The 21,440-nt window shown below is 37.8% G+C and overlaps 1 protein-coding gene across 2 annotated transcripts in view; it reads left to right on the top strand.

Moving 5' to 3' along the window:
* LOC131040107 (probable galacturonosyltransferase 10) overlaps window positions 1-21,440 on the top strand; it is a 117,998-nt gene that overhangs the window by 23,038 nt on the left and 73,520 nt on the right. For both annotated transcript variants that reach the window (XM_057972966.1, XM_057972965.2), the window contains exons 3-4: window positions 17,087-17,197; window positions 17,286-17,436. In XM_057972966.1, coding sequence (XP_057828949.1) covers window positions 17,087-17,197; window positions 17,286-17,436 — 262 coding nt within the window. The remainder of the gene's footprint in view (window positions 1-17,086; window positions 17,198-17,285; window positions 17,437-21,440) is intronic.

Below are 21,440 nucleotides of genomic sequence, written 5' to 3' on the forward strand. Positions count from 1 at the left end.
ATGTAATTTTCTCATTGGCCAGAGAAAGTTGTTTTGACAAACCCTAATTAGGGTTTTCATCTTGTAATCTCGGCCATTGATTGTGAATCAATCTGAGCCATTCATTGTAAAGAGCTATCTATATAAGGCTCAAATCTCTCATTTGTAAGGGGTTAATAGAAAGAAAATAGCAAGTTAACAATAGTAGAGTAATAGAAGATAGATAGTAGTGTTGTGACGTTTTCACACATCGCCCCATTGCAAATGGGGACTCCCTACTTTTTAGGTCCTCTTGGTCTTTTGGCTTTGGTTTGTTGGGTCTTTTTGTGACAGTCTTGTCAATCCTCTTGGTTTGCAAGTGTTTGGGGGTCAGTTTGATCAAGTTTGCAAGTTGTTTGAGGAAATTTGGTTAAGTCTAGAGTATGTTTTGTTTGTTTTAGGGTTTCATCCTTCAGACTTGGATTTGAGGCCTTTCCTTTAGGGTTGGTGAAAAAATGAACATTGCATTGGAATTAGGACCCTTCAAAGAACCCGCACAAGAAATTTGAGCAAATTCTTAGCAACTTTCTATTTTTTAGAAAGTTCCTATTTTTTAGGGATTTCATTGCCTCCTGGATTGGTCTAATTTTGCCAAAAATCAAACTTAACTTTTTTTTAGCGATTTCTATTTTTAGTAGGTGTTGTCTTGTCCTGTTTTGCCCTGATCCTAACATTCTAAAACACTTACTATTTTGGGAATGCCTATTTTTGGCGGGCAGACATTGGAGATTGAACATTCCTGAAGAATCGTCTAAATCCGGAAAGTTGAAAAAGCAGGCTACTGATTAGAAAAAAATGGCTAAGTGTGAATTCATTCTAGAAGTGGAAAGCATGAAAATCTTCCAAGTCTGGGAAAATCACTTCAAATCCAAATGTGGCATCTTGAATCTGGAAAACGGTCGAAAAGTGACTAAGTCTGGAATGAAGCAAGTTAGTTTCCTCCATGTAGTGGAAATAGCGGCCAAAGTCAGGGATGGGCACTAAAAAGGGAGTGCCAACAAAAATTGGCAAGGTTGAAAATTCCATCATCATAGTGAAGTGATGCCCAGGTCAAAGGTAGGGCCGCTAAATGGGGGTGGTGGAGGAATTTTCTCCACTCCCCAAAATTCCTTGCACATAGTGTTTTGGTGCCCAAGCAGGGTTGAGGGTGCTAAAATGGGAGGTCATGGAAAATTTGAAAACCTCAAAATTCTTCCCTTACATGGAATCAACGCCCAAGGTGGTTATTGGGGGCTAAATGAAGGTGAGCAGGGAAAATAGTTCGAGGCATAAAATTCCTCCTCTGCAGTAGAATGGTGCCCAGATCAGGAGTTAGGCACCAAATCAAGGAGGCCATGGAAAAGATGAACCAAGAGGAATATCCTCCACATAAGCATTTTGGCGCCCGAGTCCAAGGCAGGGCGCCAAATGGGGTGCTCTAGAAAAGTTGAAAATTGTGAAATTCCTCCATGATGAGGAATTAGCGCTCAAGGAGAGCGATGGGCGCCAAAATGATGGTGCTAAGGAAAACATGTAAAAGGTGAAATTTTCCTCAAAACATGAATTCCACACTCAAGACAAAAGATGAAAATTTTCCAAGCAAGGAAATTGAAGGTCAAGGAAAGAAAGTTGAATCCCAAGGCACCATGGAAAGGTCAAAAAGGTCAAATTCCTTCGCCATATGATTTCTACGCCTAAGTCCAAGCCAAAGCGCTGGATGGAAGGCAATAAGGGAAAGCAAGAAAATAAATTTCCTCCATATGGTCATTCCAGCACCCAAGACGGAATTCCAAGCAAGGAAGAAATCACGCTCGAGGAAGAAATTGAAAGAAGGAAAATCCCCTCAGGGAAGAATTCAAAATTCCCCTCCCAGGCATGGAAATTCGCCAAAGAATAAAGAAATTTCAAGATGAGAAGTAAAATTGGCCAAGTGAGAGAAGTTTTCTCTAACTTGAATCCTAAAGCTAAAAATGGAAAAATTCCTAAAAAATAGGAAAGGTGAAAAATTGACATAGTGTTGGAAATTCCTTCCTTCGGGACAAAATTCCAAGAAAGGTGAAAATTTGGCTAAGTGATGGAAATTCCTTCCTTCACGACAAAATTCTTGGAAAAGGTGAAAATTTGGCTCTGTGTTGGAAATTCCTTCCTTCAAGACAGAATTCCAGGAAAGGTGAAAAATTGACTAAGTCTTGGAAATTCCTTCCTTCAAGACGGAATTCCAAGCAAGGAAGTAATCACACCCGAGGATGAATTGAAGATAAAATTTCTAAGGCATGGAAGGAATCAAGGATGAACTGAACAAGAAAATTCCCCCTCATGGGAATTTTTTTGAAAAATCCAATTTTAGGCATAAAAAATCATCCGAATTTAAAAAAGATGATAGATTTGGATTCGGGAGGGAATTTCCTGGACCCTGGAACCCTAATTTGAAAAATTTCCTAAAAAATAGGAAATGTGCAAAATTGATGAAAAATCTTCTCTAAGACAAGGAAAATTCAAAACTTAAAAGAAAATTCTTCCTAGATGAAATTTTCTCTCTCCAGGGGTTTCTCACCAAGTGGCAGCTAGATCAACACGTTGAATTAATGGAGCACCTTTTTGCATGTAGCTGTCACATTTAAGGCATTGTGGCAGATTCCTTTTGCATGACAATTATTGTACTTAATGCAGTGGTGGAGCATCTTTTGCATGTAATCGATTTGGAAGTGATGGTGCATTCAATGCACATTGGGCAGATTTGAAAGGAGTGGTGCATTTAATGCACAATGGACACCTTTTTTGGCAGGAATGTAATTAATTGTAATGGGATGAAACTAATTGTATATGAGCATAATGGGCATTTTTTGTTGATTCCCACCTTGTTGCATCATGTGTGGGGAATCTTTTAGGGAGAAACCCTAATTAGGGTTTTGCATGTAACCAAGGCTTGAAGCCTATAAAAGGGGGTGACCCCCCTCATTTGTAAAGGAGGGAGATTTGTATGAAATTGTTGCGATAGGTTTTTGAGATAATAACAGTGATACATTGTTTTTTGATTGTGTCCACTTAAGTTTTTTTTCAAAACTTGCATGGTTTCACCTTCCTCACTTAGAGTAGTAGTATAGTGCTTTGATTTCAATGGAGAATGTAATGGTGCTTGATGAATTTCCATGGTTCATACTTTTGACATCTTGTTGATTATAAGTCGCAGTGTAAAGTTAGCCCAAGCCACCAAATTTGTGCTAAGTTCGATTGTGAATAGTTGTTTTGATTGCGTTGTGTTGGGTATTCAAATGCACTTTCTCAATGTGAAAATCCTTCAACATCCTTAGAAGATTGCACTGGTTCTTGCGGAGTTGTAGTTAATCTTGGTGAAACAAAACTTGGTTTATTTGGAATTTGTCCACTAGAGCACTATCTATTGATATTACCGCCCTTAAGAATAGATTTAGATTCTTCTAACCCTTTCCCCTTTAATTTCAGTCCATGCCAGTTCAGTTCATTTGAAGCAGAATCATTGCAGAATTGCCATATCCAATGATGAAGTTCCAGCCACAGCAAAGAAGTGAAAGAATGATTCAAACGTAAGTCCCCTTGGATTACTAGCATATCAGATCAAGCCAATTGAGTCATGTCCGTTGCATATAGAAACCTTGGAGTCGATTGTCTGAACTTACTGCAATCTTGGCACACAATCGTACTTTGATTAAGAGAGAGTGAAGTGACCGTTAGGCAACTTTATTTTGTGTTAGGCGCTGTCATAAAAAACACGTCAACAAAAGCTAGACAATTAGGAAGTAGAAGTTAGATTAGGAGAAGGCAAAGATTGTTGCCAAAATCTTGTTGTAAAGAGCATATGATCTCATTGAAGCTATGGTGAATTTGATGTGTTATTTCAACAAGTTGCATGGTCTCTACTTCTCAATTCATTTGCTTTCATTTCGATTAGATGAATGATAGGAATTGTTAATGATTAATGGTGAAATTCATTTATCCATACCACTAGCAATTTGCTGATTGTAAGTTTGCCTTGTGTGGTCAATTGGAATCCTTAAATGAGCTTAACTTCAATTGCTATTCACAATTTGATATGCATTCCCTTGATGGTATCCTTGTTGTTGATAGTGATTTGAACATCATTTTCGCTTACCTTAGAAGATTGCACTAAGCTTTGTAGACTTGTTGCTTTGCATGTCACAACAAGGCTTAGTCGAGTTTCACCAAAAGTTGTTCATTGTTCTCAAATTCTTAGGAATAATAGTATAGACTTCTTAAACTTTCTCTCTTTTGTCCTTTTATTTTCCAAGCAAGTAGTAAGAATCTAGGTTTCAGTAACATCCAAATGTTCAACATTCAAGTATTCAATGTAAGTCCCCTTGGATTACCAACAATCACATAAACCATTGAGCTTATCCACGAGTCAAGACCTGACAGTAGAAACCTTGGAGTTGTCTCATTTGATCGCGAAGCATAGCATTTGAGAGACTTTATTCAAGAGAGGATAAGATACCTTGGTATTTTATTCTATGTTCGATTGTGCTAAAAAACACATCAACACTTTGACCCCAAGATCCTCGATCAGCATGTAGGCATTTCCTTTGGGGTCTAAAATCCACGAACTGCCTTTGCATCACTTCCTTTGGCCCTTGGAATCCCGGATCCAATTTTGATATCATTGTCATTGACTAGGTGAAGGCTCGGCCTGCCTTTGTTTGGTTCATTGTCTTTGACTCCCAAAGTCTCCCACCTGCTCTTATTCACTTCCTTTGCCTCCTTGGATGCCTGCCCAAGGTGAATGGAGTCTCCATGCTTAGCAAGGAAAATTGTGAATGATTATGATGACTGAGGCAAGATAAATCTCTTTACAGCAGTTGAAAAATGTCTTGAACCAGTTGGTAGAGTCAGTAAGGATGGCACTGTCAATGCCTTGCCAAAACCCTGAACTTGTAGACAGTGACTGTAAATGTCTCCTAAAAGCCTGACCCTGCATATGTTTAGATAGGAACCAGACCAAAGCTGAGAAATCAGACCTGAGAATGATTAAATCAAAATCAGACACAAAAGTAGAGTCTCAGACAGAAGTATGACAAAATCAGACACAAAATCAGACTTCGAAATGTGAAATCAGAGGTCAAGTGAAGGGAATTCATTTCATATTTTAAGGTTGGCATTGTTCTCTTCTACATTTTGATCAAGGTTTGTTTTCTTTTCATATTTTAAGAACTCACCAACACATATTCAGGATGCTCATGAAGGAGCAGATTTCATTTCAACATCAAGATTCATTAGTGCAAGGGAATCAAAGGATCAAGCTCAAGAACATTCGATCAAGATGAGGAATATAGCAAAGAGCAAGCATGAAGATGCTAGAAAGAAAATTTTCACAATCTTGAATTTCCCCTAGAAATCCAAGAATCAATGCCATTACATCAAGACGAGATAGTTTCAGAAGAGTTAATCAAAATTAGAAGATAATGCAAATTGGGAATATCTCCTACCTACATCTCATTCACGATTGAGCTTGGATAATGCTGAGTATCAACAAATATGCTTCATTCATCACACACCTGCGATGAATTACAAGATCAAGCAAGCTGAGGTGGCGACTATGTCTTATTTAACCATATTATTCCAAGTCAAGGCATCCAGATTCGATGCACCTAGCTCATCCATCAAGGAGACAACTTCCACATGGGCACAAATCTCGATGTACCTACTATTGATGTGTGTTTTATGCACATAACATTTCAGAATAAAATACCAAAGTAATTTACCCTCTTTTGAACAAAATCACCTCAGATGCTAAGGCTAAGATCAACTAAAATGATTCCAAGGTTTCTACATGTCAGGTCTTGACGAGTGGGTAACTCAATGGTCGATGTGAATTGCTGTGCTCACTTGGGGACTTACACAAATGTTAGGATTATCTTCTTCGATCATGAAATATGTGGAATAGGTATGCTGACAACTTAGGATTTAGCAATGTAGTTCTGGACTTAATTCTTATTAAAAAAATGGGCAAAAGGAATAGGGTTCAAGAAATCTATTCTAGGCCTAGTAATGTAGGAAATAATGAACAAGTTTAGTGGAATCAAACTAGGCAAGGTCTCACAAACAAGTATTGACACAAGCTTAGTGCAATTGTCTGAGGTATACTCAAGGATTTTCAGACTATCACCATCAAATGTTGACACCATCCAAGTTGATGCTTGTCAAGGGATGCATAATAGTTGAAGTTAAACTTACTCAAATCTCTAGTTGACCACACAAGGTGCACTTACCAGCGACAAGAGGCTAGTGGTATGGATTAAGGATTCCACACAAATATATTCAACAAATCTTTCATTCAATCTAATAAACATGAAAACAAATTCTAATCTAAAAATTCTAATCTAACTTGGAGGAATTGAGAACCATGAATGCAAAGACAACATTTGAAGGGCAAAATCACCAACAATTGAACAATGATTTAGATTCCAATAGCTGTAGCATATACCAACAATTCTACAAAAACTCTCACTTACAAATGAGAGACAAGGAGGTATATAAATAGTCTCTTACAAAATGGATGGCCAAGATTGATCCAAAATCAACGGCCAAGATCATGCCAACAAAACCCTAGAATTGCCCTAATTAGGGTTTACATAAAAAATGGCGCCACCAACATATGGCCCAATAAAAAGATACCTAGTCATCAAATAGGGAATCCTCCCTACATCTCTCTCTCTCGTAGCAAACTCCAAGAATCTAGCCAATACAGAATCTAACTCCTCCATGGAAATGCTAGGCAAGGTATCTTGCTGCAAATCAATCACCTCCAATGAATCCGAGCAAGCATCCAAAGTGTTCTCCCAATATGGCTTGAGCTTCTGCGAACTATGAACATGAATCAACTATGAACATAATTTTCATCTTGTTTCTTAATTCGGCTAAGTGTAAACCACTAGCATCACTAACATCAACACCCAATAATTCCTCAATTGAGGCAAGGATCTTCATCTGAATGTCCTGAATCAATCCTTCCATCTCTGTACAACTCAATTGGGCGTTCTCATAAGTTGATTTCTTCATGGCCAATGAACAATACCAGCCATGGAAATCATATTTGTCTCCACTGTGCACAATGTTCTCGCTGATCAATGTGGACTTAGGAATCTTCTTCAAAGCTCTTAGGCGTGGAATAGTCCTCTCTTGAATAGGCCGAAATTCTTCCCAAACTCCCTCCAAATACTAGATTCTAAACATGAGCCTTGTTGTCCTATCATATGCCTGGACATAAATCATCCCCCTGTTTTCTTGCACTCTTAATCCACTTCTCCACCTCCGAGAGTGTATCTCTTGCTGTCTCATAGTGTGAATGTAGTCCATGATCAACCACAATACGGGAAATAAGGGTAGGATTCTCACGCCTTATTCCCGCAATATACTCTCTAAGTCTGATATTCTCTTCTCTGCACTTCTCCTTCTCTTCAATTTCTCTATCTAACCTTGTGCTGATCGCCTTAAGGTTATCACCAACCTCCTGAAACTCTTGCTCTGTTGTAGTACGGTTAAGGGCAATTGAAGTAATCTGGAAATCCATAGGAGTAGCAATGTCTGCCGTCACACCTCCAATAGGAACAACCACCTGCGTAATCCGCATTCCTGTCTCATCTCTAGCCATGTGTGACAAAATCTCAGCTCTCTTGGGTTCTTTCTCCTTATTGCTCCTAGCTAGGTAGTCATCAATATTATCAATAGGCTATACCTCTATCATTTTCTTACTTTTTTCCATACTTTTCATCAGCCAATCAGGAATAGCGGCCATCTCCATACCATCATTGAGACACATATCTCGATCAAGTCCTCTCAATGCCGAGATAACATCATCATCTTCATCAGAATTATTCCTTGTCAAATCATATATCTCATTTCCCAAACTAACCTCCAAAAGGACGGTAGGGGATCCCGACTGATCATCATTCTCATTTGGTGGAGCAGATGTCGCTGTGGCATGTAACTCTTGAATATTCTTTGGTAGTATCACTGTGTTGGAAAATTGCTAGGTTTCCTTATTTTGTTCTGTTATTTCAATTTCTTTAATTGATGAGACACTGAGAGGTGGTGAAGGAATGATAGTTTTTTGTTTCTTCTTCTTGACCTCCTCAATCTTCTTCCCTTTGGCCTTGACTCCTCTTGGCGTGTTTTTCCTTCTCTTGGGAGCTTGACTCTCTTCATCTGCATGAATCTTGATATCATTGATAGCCCTTTGATTATCTTCGGAAGTAGATTCTTCCGGCTTCATCTTTTCATAAGTGAAGGAAACACCCATATCAACTAACTTATTCATCTGAATATCTACCCATGTACGGGAGAAACTCAAGACCTCTCTCATCAATACATTCAAATCAATCTCTTCTGATTCTGACCAATTAGGCAATAAGATTGCCTTCTTCATTTCATTTTCATACTGTGGATGCGTATGATCCCTGTCATCTAACACTTGATTAGGAATGAGAAAAAGTCCACACTTCCTCATGAAATCCACTGACATTCTGGACCACATTCGTCTCTTCACTGCTTGCTCGTCCATCAGGTTGACCCAATAATCTTCTATGTCTACCTTGTGGATGAAATTCTCTCCCCTGATCCTTCCAACTTTCTTATTTGGATCAAATCTTTCTCTTTTCTTGAAGGTTGCAAATCGGTAGAATGCAAGCTCCTCACTCGCAGTGCTGGTGGCTAAGGCAGACTGGCAAACCTCCAATGTCTTCCCAACTGAAATAGGGAATGTCATGCCTGTCCTATGCTTCTCTCTTTGAATGGAATCAAACTCTAGAAGCTGTCTCACCACTTCCAACAAGATCATCCTGTCGGACGGATACCTAGGAAGCCTGTAGGGTTCGGATTGAAACCCATGAATCCTAAGGTACGTGAAAGTGGGAAATTGAATATACCATGATCCATATTTCTCTTTTAGCTTTGTTGCCTCCTTGGACAATCTTCTATGGATTCCGCCTTGCAGCATCCGTGTGATGTACATTGTGAATACGTCATTCACTCTCTTATAGTCTTCAATTCTATACATGTTCAGCTAGGGATAGCACTCATGACTCTTGAATTGTCCTTGCCCATTCTCGACTTCACCTCTGCATATCAATCCTTTGTATGAAATAAAAAGTGCAAGTAGGTATACCAAGTAGGAAGTCATGGCGAAAGTCTTGGACCGCTCTACATTCCTCAGCTGAAAGTCCAGATTGTCACTTATGATTCTAGACCAATTTACCAATGTCCCTCTAAGACAATCCTGGATGAAGTAGAACATCCATCCTGTTAGATAATTGGTTAATCCCAAAGACACTGAGAGGGGGGGGGGGTGAATCAGTGTCTGACCGGTAGATGAAAGATTTAAACTTATTTGCAATTTTGTAACTGAGATTAATATACCAATAAACAAATAATAATGCAGTAAAGAGAAACAAAGGAATCAACATCAATGCACACCATAACACAAATATTTTGGCGAGGAAACCCGGTAAGGGAAAAACCTCGGTGGGATTTGTGACCCACAATATTTACTCACTGGACATATGAATAAATATTGCTTAGTACAAAAGGGGTCTGCACATGCAGGAAGGCCAATTGCCTAGAGCTCACTGCTCAACAACAAAAATGGAGTCACACTGACTACAATATCACACTGATGTAAACACAAAAATGAATTCTTACAACTTGCATCAAAATGCTGGATGAGTTCGTTGTTATGCTCTGTCTGATACCTGTTCTGTCTCTGCCAAAAACCCTAGCTGATATGCTACCAAATGATTCTACTTACACAGAATAATCTTCGCTCAGCTCTGCTTCTTATTCGCTCCAAAATAAACACATCAAAATGCATATACAACTATTCGCTATCATATCTCTATCCTATCTCATATCATCGCTTTCATACATTTCAAATGACCTACAAAAACTCATAAATATATGAGTCTTTACAAAACAACATGTAGGCCATACAATTATAATTTACATTACAATTCATTTCGCATAAACAATACTATTGCCAAGTCGGTTCGGAATGCCGATATAATCTTCTGTCGGTGTAAACTGGACGCTGGTGTGAATAAGCCTTCTTGTATCTGTCGGTGCCGGTAGGTGAAGTCTATTTCCGGTTGAACCTATGGAACCTTGTTGCCATCAATGACAACATCCATCATTCTCATTTGAGTGTATAATGCCAACACATCCATCGAATATTGCACCCTGCGGTGTCCCCATCACTCTGTTGAGCAGGAATACTAAGTCACTATATTCCTCTTTGAAGTCTGTACACGAGTGTCTTGGGAGCCTTGGAATGATGAAGCCTAGGCTCGATCATCCACTCTTTGTTTATTATATTCTTACACGCATCCATCTTCTTCATGTACTGCTCTTCATATTCATCCTTAGTTGCATTATTCATATCTGCTCCACGTGGAATTCCAAACACCTCAGCAATCGCATCCTCAGCAAGGTAGGCAATGACAACGCCCTTAGGAGTCTTGATCATTCAAGAGCGAGGATCATAACATCATGCACACTCTAGGATAAGCTCACTGCATTGTATGGATTGTGGAAATCCAACGGCTTGAAAAATACCACTCTTCATAATGTTTACTTATGCTAGGGAAAGAATCTAATTTTTGACTCCGAACATCCGCTGTCGCATCAGGTTCAGGCTCAGGAAATGCATGTTTGTATCCGTAATCTCCTTCCATCTGGATGCCATCTTGGATTCTGGATAGAATCTAGTCTCCAGTATCTTCTGTTGTTCTCTTCTTTCTTTAAATCTGGACTTCGACATTGCATTTGTACGAAGCTTGAAGTTAGAACATTAGGAAAAATACAATATTCTTAATAGAATTCCCGACTTCTTAATGATTTAGGCTGATTAGGGTATGAAGTCAGGAAAACAGTCCACACTCTAGGTAGATCTTAACAATTTAAATACAAAATGTGACAAGATTAGGGTATGAAACCCTCATGAAATCAACACCTCCTTATACTTAGAAATTTCATGCAAATCATAGTGCAAAGGAGTATATCGGATCAAGAGTGACTAGGGATAGGTGTGAAAGGTTGTATTTTCACTAGAGTTCCGTGACTCGCGGCGAGTCACGCGAGTCAACGGGCCGGGTGACCCTTGCCGGTCACGGTGACCTTGACCTGGGCTCGGACGGGTCAGGGGGCGTGACTCCCCTGACTCGCTGAGTCAGTGAGTCACTCCCTGACTCGCCGAGTCTGAGGGTCATGACCCAGCCAGAGTCACTTAAAACAGTGTAGTTAAAAAAAAAAAAAAAACATAACATTTTTTAATGATTTTTTGGCCTCGCGGGGTGCTGCCCCTTGACCCCAACTTGGGGGCGCTGCCCCCAAACCCCCGTTGAAAAATATAGGGGGAAACCGCGCCGATAGAAGTAGGGAAAATCTAACCTACGAGTTTGATTGGGGCAACACTACAGTCCGATTGGCTCACTGAGTCCACCGATCTAGTCTTCACTAATGAGGACCTTGAGTGGGTTGACCAGGCAGCCAGAAAGGCTGAGGCTGTGGCTATGGTAGAGGAGGAGGATAGAGCACGATTAGGCACAACACCTATGGCTACTCAGACTGGCACATCATAGGCAGAGACTATGGCTACTCAGTCATCCAGGACCTACCTTAGACGCCTTTCTAGGAGGCAGATAGACGAGGCTGAGCCAGAGCCTGAGCCATAGACTTGTTGTTGTTTACACTTTAGAGTTACATATATGTTTGGGAACATTTGAAGTCATGGATTTTATCTATATTGGACAACATTTATAACTCTATATATCTATGTTTTCTAATTCCTTCAACTACAATTTACATTTCTACGCATGTGATGGATGTATGTTTATGTATGTGATCAAATTAGCTTCTATTTGATGATGTTATAGTGTCTTTAAGCTTAATTCAATAATGGGTGTATGAAACAAGTTTTAAATCGTTAAAAATCTCTAAATTTCAAGGGTTTTCTTATTTTGCCGAGTCATTGCCGAGTCCGACCCGAGTCACGAGTCGAGTCAGAACTGAGTCCGAGTCTGGGAACTTTGGTTTTCACAAAAAATTATGTCTGAAGACACCTTCCACAGTCAACAATGGTGGTCACAAATTTGAAGACAACTTGCAACTATATGAATAAACCTCTCAAAATATGTTGCAATTATCTAAATGTGCATAAATTTGATGAAAACCAACTTATACAATGAAAACAAGTCAAATCTGGGAATAATTGTATGGCTGGTAAGAGTTAAATTTTTTGAGGACAAACAGCCATGGCGAAGTTGCAGACCTGTAACAGCCCTCAAATGGTCGAGTGATTGACTGAAAATGACTTGGAAAACCCTCCCAAAGGCAAATTGTTGAAGCTGGAGCTGGCTGGCAATGAAAGTTTAAGTCTGAAAATAGATAACCAGCCAACAATGGAGGCTGAACCAACTGCAATAATGGCGTTAAGACTCAGATCTGAAGCAACATCAGCAAGTAGGGAATAATGGTGACCACCAAACATGAGGTAATTCACCCAAAACAAGGCACAAAAATCTTGCTAAATCAAAATCACATTTTTTCAATCATGGTGCCAAACACTTTGAAAATGTCTTCAAAATTTACTTCAATTTGCACACAATCTGCACAACTGAGGTCAGAGAACAACAAACAATGATGGTGGTGTCAAGGAAAATCGCCAAAGTTTGTCAATAACAAAATCGCCACCCTTCACCAAAATCGCCAAACACACCAAAAATAGTGCCAAACTTGGCAAATCGTGGTATCAAGCCATTAATGGCAGCCGCCAAAAGGTTGCTAAGCTGGACAAAATGGAGAAGAATAGAGTCCTCTATCAATCGCTTCACCAAAACACTCCACCAAAATTCACCAATAAGAGAGAAAATCGCCCTTGCATGGAGACACTTGGCAAGCTTAATAATAAAATAATGCTGGACTCCTCTCTTTAAACTTGCTTCATCACAAACTTTCACCACACAAGCAATGTGGGATAAAACACTTGTTCTTATACTTGCTTGGGTGAAACTGATTTGCTTCTACAAGGTTGAAAACATTAAATGCTTATTGCAAATCATTTAATTGTTTTTTTAAATTTATTAAATAATTGTTGCTTTATTGAAAAACAATTAAAACAAGGCTCACTTTATTAAAATATTGCAATTTAAATCAAAATTTGAGCCACTTGGGAAAATCGATGCAGGTAGGGATTAAAAAAAAATCCGATCAAAATTATTTAAAACGTCAAAAATATTCCCCATAAGGGAAAATCGATCTTAGTATGGACAAAATTTCCCAACAAAATCCATCAAAATGCACACAAAATGGGGCTAGGGGAAAATCGATTTGAGTGTGGAATAAAAATTCCAGACAAAAATCACTTTATACTTTCAAAAATACCCCTTGGTGGAAAAACAACCTTAGTCTGACTGAAAATCCGAACTCTAAAACCATGAAAAGTACTCTCAATGGAAAATCGACCTCAGGTGTGGAATGAATGCAAATGTCATCCACAACCTTGTCCATACCTCCTTGGTGGAAAAATGTGGGTAGTCAAGACAAATCCTGACACTTAGTCAAATTTTATGCTTCTAGGGGAAAAACAATCTTAGTATGGATTCACAGTGGTGGAAAAATGGAGTAAGTATGGATTTTAGGGGAAATCCATGTTTAGTCTGGATTTTGAGAGGAGAAAACCATGGGTAGTCAGGAATATGAGGGGAAAAGCACCCCTAGTATGGAATTTTGACCTTTAAACCCTTAGAATATGGATTTTACTTCGGAAAATGATGATTTTTCCATTGAGAATCACTTAGAAACTTCGAAACTTAATAAAACTCAACTGAACTTAGGCAAATTCATCAAAAATTGGAGCATAACACAAGGAAAACTATCGGGACAAAGTGTGAAATCAACTTGAATAATTCTCGAGGAGTGAGAAAACAACTCCAAAAGGTCTGAAAACACCTTAGCACTTAAAATCACCGATGAGGACATTTAAAAAAACATGTGAACGCTCCAAAAGGGTCAACACTTAAACAAACTAGGATCATTAAAATCTCAATTTTACACTCTTGATCCTATAACCTCAAAAACCCTAAATGGCACTAGGCATGATCAAAACTCCAAGACTTGGGCACGAGAAACACAAAATTGCCCACTAAGCAGCCAAAACCCTAACCTAACAACGCAGACAGAAGGAAAAGAGGGGGTCCCTGTTAGCAATGGGGCGATGTGTGAAAAGGTCACAACACCTACCCTCGCCATTCATTGGTCAATTATTCAAAGGAGGACGTGTCCCAATTTATTGTAAATTTATTATTGGTCAAGCATTAAATGCTTTGTAATGGGTGTAAGAAACCCTAATTAGTGTTTCTATCTTTTGATCTTGGCCATTGATTATGATTCAATCTTGGCCCTTCATTGTAATAAGAGCACTATATAAGGCTCTACTCTTTCATTTGTAAAGGTTAATAGTTGAATAGTTAATAGTTCAGCAATAGTAGATAGCAAGTAGCTAGAGTAGAGTAGTAGAAGGCAGAAATTGTTGCCAAGCTTGTAAATAAACATCCTTTTTATTCAAGATATGGTAGAATGTGTTTTTTTTTAACATAATTGCATGGTTTCTCGTTGGATCCTCATGTTAGATGATGATAATTATATGGATGGAAGGTATTTGTGCATGATCAATGGTGAAATTCGTATATCCATACTACTAGCAGTTTGCTGATTGTAGATTTGCCTTGCGTAGTCAACTGGAACCCTTAAATGGGCTTAACTTCAATTGCTATTCACACTTTGATATGCATTGCCTTGATGGTATCCTTGTTGATAATAGTGATTTGAACATCTTATGCTTACCTTAGAAGATCGCACTAGCTTTGTGGAGATGTTGCTCGCATGTCAAAGCATAGCTTAGTTGGAGTTTCACCAAAGATTGTCCATTGCTTTTTTTTTCAATTTAAGTCAGTTAAAGAGAAAGCATCATCAGATTGCAATATTGGATGGTTAAGTTCCAGCAGCATCCAAGCAGTTCAAGCGCATTCAAAATTCAACGTAAGTCCACCTTGTGATTCCCGCAAAATCACATCATACAACTGAGTCTATCCAAGAGCACGTCAAGACTTGACATTCAAAACCTTGGAGTCTTCCAACTGATCATATTGTTTAGTGGGAAGATTTTGTTCAAAAGAGGATAGAATACTTAGTATTTTATTCTGTGTTGCATGAAGTCATAAAACACTCATCAACAGTCACATTGAGTGAAATGATGTCACAAACACCCCTGCAAAATGGTTTAGCTCCAGCCCTCATGGATTTGATATTTAATTAATCGATGAAATTGCTAGCTGAAATGAATTACCATCTTCAGGTAAAGTCTACACTTTTACAAATTTGATCAACTAAATGCTTTTTGCTGTATCAAAATGCCAAGAACAATAAAAACATACCAAAACTGAAATGAAACTGAAAATATTTTCTGTGGACCTGCATGCTCCTGCATTAACTTGTAACAAATATGTGATGCATTACTGTTGTAACTTGCGAATATAACTTTTTGAGTACACATAAAATAATTAAAGTGAACAGTGGTTAGAAAGATTTCAGAATGTCCATAAAATGGCCCCAAGCTCAATATATAAAGCTGAAATATACCACTAATTGGAAAATTCCCAACTTCATCCCCATGGATATTTCTGTCAATACCATTGGAAAATGTTGACTGGTCCACCAATAAAGAAATATTCTTAAAGGTGATAACTTCCCTTTACAATATTCACTCTAGAAATGTTAAATGGTATAACTGATCTGTGTTCTTGCTAGTCCGAATAATCTTAATGGTGCTCATTGAGCATTAGGTTTAGAAAATATAACAGTATTCTCTTTCCAAGTTAGCAGAAACTGGATATAAGATATAAAGCTTTATTTCTCTTTACAATATGAAAACTTCAGTTGGATGCTGGTAAACAGATGCTAGAAATGCACCCGAAAGACTTAGAAAGTTAAAATGTTCTACCTAGGATCATGAAATGTTACATCTTATCTTTCTTGTTAGGTACCATAATGTTCTTTACAGTTTGATGCAGAGGATTTGTATTCTTTGTTATTGTCCGAAACATTTGGGTTCATATTTGTAATCTGTTAATTATTCATTCCTGCAACTTGCTAACTCTTCCATATTTTACTGTATCATAACATAGTTACTAGAAGATGAGAACTTGTACTGGTACAGGAGACGGGGACAATTACCAGTATACAGTTTTAACAAAAAGTTGGTGACCATACAAGGGATATGAAACTAAAAAGAATGTAAATTAATTAGAATGTTTAAATTTTTAAAATATAAAATTTTGAAGTATTGAGATATATATCCATGAAAGGAAAGATTTATTATATAGATATTTGATAATCATCAGCTGATGTAAAATATTATTTTAAACCAAAATCACCTGGAGATAGCAGACAGAGATTAGGAGGGGTTCGTCATTATTTTTAAAATCATGAGATGGGGATTCTTGGAGATGACTATATTTTCAATCAATTGATAAATCTTCAATGCATGTATACATCGAAAGCCTTATTCTTGTTTCTCTTTGTACCAACTCTTCAGGATTTGACAAGATAGTTTTCTAGTGCAAATTGTTTTATGAAGTTTTCTGTAAATAATAGAAAATGACAAGTCTATTAATGCATTCCTTGAGTTCTTTTAGGTTTTGTCAGCCACATATCAGCACTTCAAGAAAATAGATTGTAATTCTATATGATGTTTCTAAGAAAACTCTATTGGAAGTTTCCCAATTTTCAAGGGATACTTGTAGGAGATGTATATAATTATAGATGCAAAGAAACTTCCTCTACAGTTTTTTAATGTCTGGAGACATCCCCATATGGATCTCTGAAATGGGAACATGTTTCCAGTATGGGAGATGTAGCTAGGGTCAGGGTACAAGTCTCCTGGTAACTATGTATCAAAAGTTCAGGATATTGACTGTATTTTCTTGCTTTGGTTTATTAATTATTTTATTGTTTTTAAGGGCCTCAGTTTTTGTTTGCCTGTTATGTTCAGGTATCCTGTAAATATACATTTTCATTTTTTTCTGCCTGATGATCTCGACGAAGAGCATTCTTACCATAAACTGAAGGTCATTTTCCCAAAATCAAACATTGTTGTGCAACGGTACGTTAAATGACTTACACTAATGCTGTACAAGCAAAAGATTGTCTTTTATACCAGTTTTTTCTCATTAATGGCTCTCCATGTGCAGGCACAATGTTATCAGAGAAAAGGTGAAAAAAATAATATCAGATGATGAATATGATACATTTAATTTGGCACATGTTTTAGCATTTTACATCCCCAAGATATATCAAAACATTGGAAGGTTTATATACTTAGCACCGGATGTTGTTGTAAAGGTACATTCATTTATACTTAGCACCAGATGTTGTTGTGAACAGTGAAGGTATATTGAATATTCATTGTGTGTCTCGTCTTTGTGTAGTTTATCTTGACATAAGTTGCCGTACATTTGAAGGATATGCAAACTAGTCTTTCTGTCTCATTCTTCTAAATTTTTTGTTCTGTTCAAATCAGGATATTAGATTGAATTTTCTTATCAAAGGACTAGAAGATTATCTAGGTTAGGACATACCAGAAACTTTAATTGTCATTTACCGTTCAAAGATGAGACACATGAGTATGGAAGTTTAGGTGACATCAGAAATTTTCATACTTACTTACCATTCAAACATGACACACACGAGCATAGAAATCAATAAATAGATTGCTTTCACTGTTCAATAAGTTTAAATCCAGCTACATTTACTTCCTGATTGAAATAGACTGGGGAAAGTCAGGCTAATTTTATCAGTGTCTTCCATAGCATCCATCTCTTGAGTATAAGAGATATTTTCTAATGTTAGCGGGCATATGAGGTGGTTTGTCTAGCTCACATTCTCTGCTTTCCATCCCTAGTTTATAACTTTATCCTATCTATATACTTTCCAGGACTGGTTTATATTCTTTTGTCATAATTTGACAACCCATACATGTGATCCCCAATTCCAAAATCACGTTCATATAGCATATGATGGCCAGTTGCTTTTCTATCAAAGGATTGCCCTAGTAAACAATGGTAAAGATGCACGGGCTCTTTTTATCCTGACATTGGTATTCTGCTTCACCACAGGGAATTCAATTTCACTGAGTTGCACATATGATGCATGTGGCTTTTCTGGTTTAATCAGGTCAATGGATTTGGTAGCTTGTGTTTTATTATCCTCTCAATGTAAAGAGGTGATGTGCATCTCTTCTCTAGCCATATATATATTATATATATAATCCAAGTTTGGGCAGGAACAAGGGAAAGGTAATGTATTTTCTGTGGTTAACCTTTATAAACTATAATACCTGCGGAGATTAACAACACAATTATCAAGGATCAATTGTTATCTCAAATGGGTTTTAACTCTTGCCTACTATAGTTCTGTTTTCAACCATATTTTGAAGGGTTCTTTTGTTTTGTTCTGCTTGAGTTCCTGTCAAATTGTTGCAATGGCTCAAAAACTGATCATTGGTTCATTTGTGCATATTTCTTTGCCATTGAAGATGTTAATTATATAAAACTTGACAGTACTCTGTCTGGATTCCCTGATTAACATTCTAATCGTGTACAATAGTTTATTCCTCTCCTTAATCACATGAACTACTAAACTATGTAATTTCAGAAGTACTAGGATATTCTTCCTTATTGTATTCCATCTCCACTAGGGGTAATTGAGAACTATTAAGTTCTGATAGAACTGTTAAAGGGTCAATTGCATATTTATTAGCTGTCCCCCTCAGTTCTGAGAGTATGTAACAAGAAAGATTGTGATACAACCCATTATGCCTTTGTAGGGAAAGTTTAATGATTGCTGTGACTTATCATACGTGACCTCACTCTTGCAGTCCATTCCATTTAATGGGTTGTGATTACTTCTCATAATTATGTTAGTTCTTTAGTTTGGTCCACATACACATAACATTAATATGAGTATGTGATGACTAATTTTAGTGCCTTGGAACTTGCTACAACAAAGGTATCTTACATGGATTCTTGTGGTTACAGTTTAAAGAGCTGAGGTCCTCATTTTATCCTGTAAGGTTTTCCATCACCCATGATTACAGCATAGACAACCAATTACCACATGGAAGCTTAGTAATAACTGATAGGCCCAAGAGGTGCAGAATAGAAATATATTTTATTGCATATCAAAACAGTACATTTGAAGAAATGTTTACATCCTTATTTTATGGGCAGAAGAACAGTTTAACTACCATAACTATCTAAACTGAAAAGAATATTACAAATCTGTTAAACCCAGAAGATTAACATGGTAACACCCCCCCTTATTCTGAAGGGGTTCATGAGACGTATTTTGAACTGCTCAAACTTCTCTCGGCCAAGCACTTTGGTGAGAGTATTTGCTGGCTGATCTGAAGCTTCTTTAAAAAGCGTGTTATAACGACAGATCTTTATTTTGTTTGGAGTCTGGACTAAGCCTGTTACCTTGATAGGGTTCAATCTTTGATGTTGAGCCTGTTGCCTTGACAGATATCAAATTTGATAATAAGCCTGCTACTTTGATAGGTCTCAACTTTTGATAAGGGGCTTCTAACTTTGACAGGTCTCAAATTGGGACTTGTTTTGTCCATTGTGCAATTTGAAAAAATGACCAAACTTTAGTGGCCAATAAGAGTAGTCACCAACTATCAATCTGGGTCAACTTTGCATTATCACTGAAAATATTATTCAGCATTGCACACATTAGGTGCTACTGAAAATAATATTTGAAATAGCACACATCAGGTGCAACTTTGTGGAGTGTAATTATGACATTAATCACAAGGCAAGGTGTCAACAATCTATGAAGTCTCCACTCGAATCTAACACACAAGATTCCCCACTTTGACAGATGAGAGGAACATGCCAACAACATGATATCCCTGATAGAGTTACTGAACAGCTGGCGACATCTTTATCTTCATAGCCTCAAATAAGTGGAACACATTAGTAAGGACTAACATCATCATAATCATCATAAACTGCATCTCCATTATTAACAAAATCATTCATGGGAATTAGATTCACTCATTCAATCTTCTAAAGGATTGGTGGCTTATCAAACATACCAAGTGATGTCTCAAAAATATCATCATTAACCATAGTCAATGTGGGCTCATTAAGATCTATACATCATCATTAGAAGAAATATGAGGAATAAAATTATCACCATTATGAGTAGACACATTTTCACCTTCAATAATAGATTGATCTCTCTTATAAGATTTTATTAACAAATCAACCTTGGATCTCCACCTTGAATGATCTATACAACCAAAATTTACACACCTTGTAGACTTTGAAGGTGGATTTGGTGGATAACAACACATTTTCACCTTCAATAATAGATTGATCTCTCTTATAAGATTTGATTAACAAATCAACCTTGGATCTTGTTGATGTGTCTTTTGTACACGACCAAACACAGAATAAAATACCTAAAGGTACCTTATCCTCTCTTGAACAAAGTTCCCGACTGCTGAAGATCTTGCCGAAGGATCAGTCGAGGCAACTCCAAGGTTTTGCTTTGTAGGATCTCTACTCGTGGATAAGCCCTTCGCGGTATGATGTGATTTTGCTGGAATAAGGGAGATCTTGAATATCTTGGATTCAACTGGTTCCAGCTTGCTTCCTTGTTTTCGCAAGTCCAACTGACGACCCAGCGATCACCTTCCTTCTTTGTATCACTTCCGTCGAGTGTTTGAGAAAAGGCTTTCCACTGATCTTCCTTGGATTCAAGAGTTCATATTCGCTCACCTTTCTTCTGCTTCAATTCTATCGAGCGTGGAGGAGGGTAAAAAGCTTTAAGATGATTTCTTCAAATACGATGTGACTTGACAAGATCCGACGTTCAAATGCTCAGCCCTCCTTCTAGCGCCAATTCTGTTGAGCACAGGAGGAGGGACAAAAGTCCTGGATAACTCCTTGTGAATTAGGATCTCGATTTCATCTACTTACGGCATGATAATGCTCGCCCTCCTTCTAGCACCAATTCTGTTGAGCGCGGGAGGAGGGTGAAAAAAGTCTTTAAGATTACTCCTTTAAACATGAATTGATAGAATCTGAAGTCTAGCTGTTTAGGCATTCATCGCGATAAGGCCCTCCTTCTAGCGTCAATTTTGTTGAGCGCGGGAGGAGGGTAAAAAGCTCTGGATATCTTTTCTAAATATGACTTGATGAGTTCCACTGATCGCGGCTTGACAATGATCGACCCTCCTTCTAGCTCCAATTTTGTTGATGTGTCTTTTGTACACGACTAAACACAGAATAAAATACCTAAAGGTACCTTATCCTCTCTTGAACAAAGTTTTCTGA

This window comes from Cryptomeria japonica, chromosome 10 (genome assembly GCF_030272615.1).
Source record: "Cryptomeria japonica chromosome 10, Sugi_1.0, whole genome shotgun sequence".
NCBI lineage: Eukaryota > Viridiplantae > Streptophyta > Pinopsida > Cupressales > Cupressaceae > Cryptomeria > Cryptomeria japonica.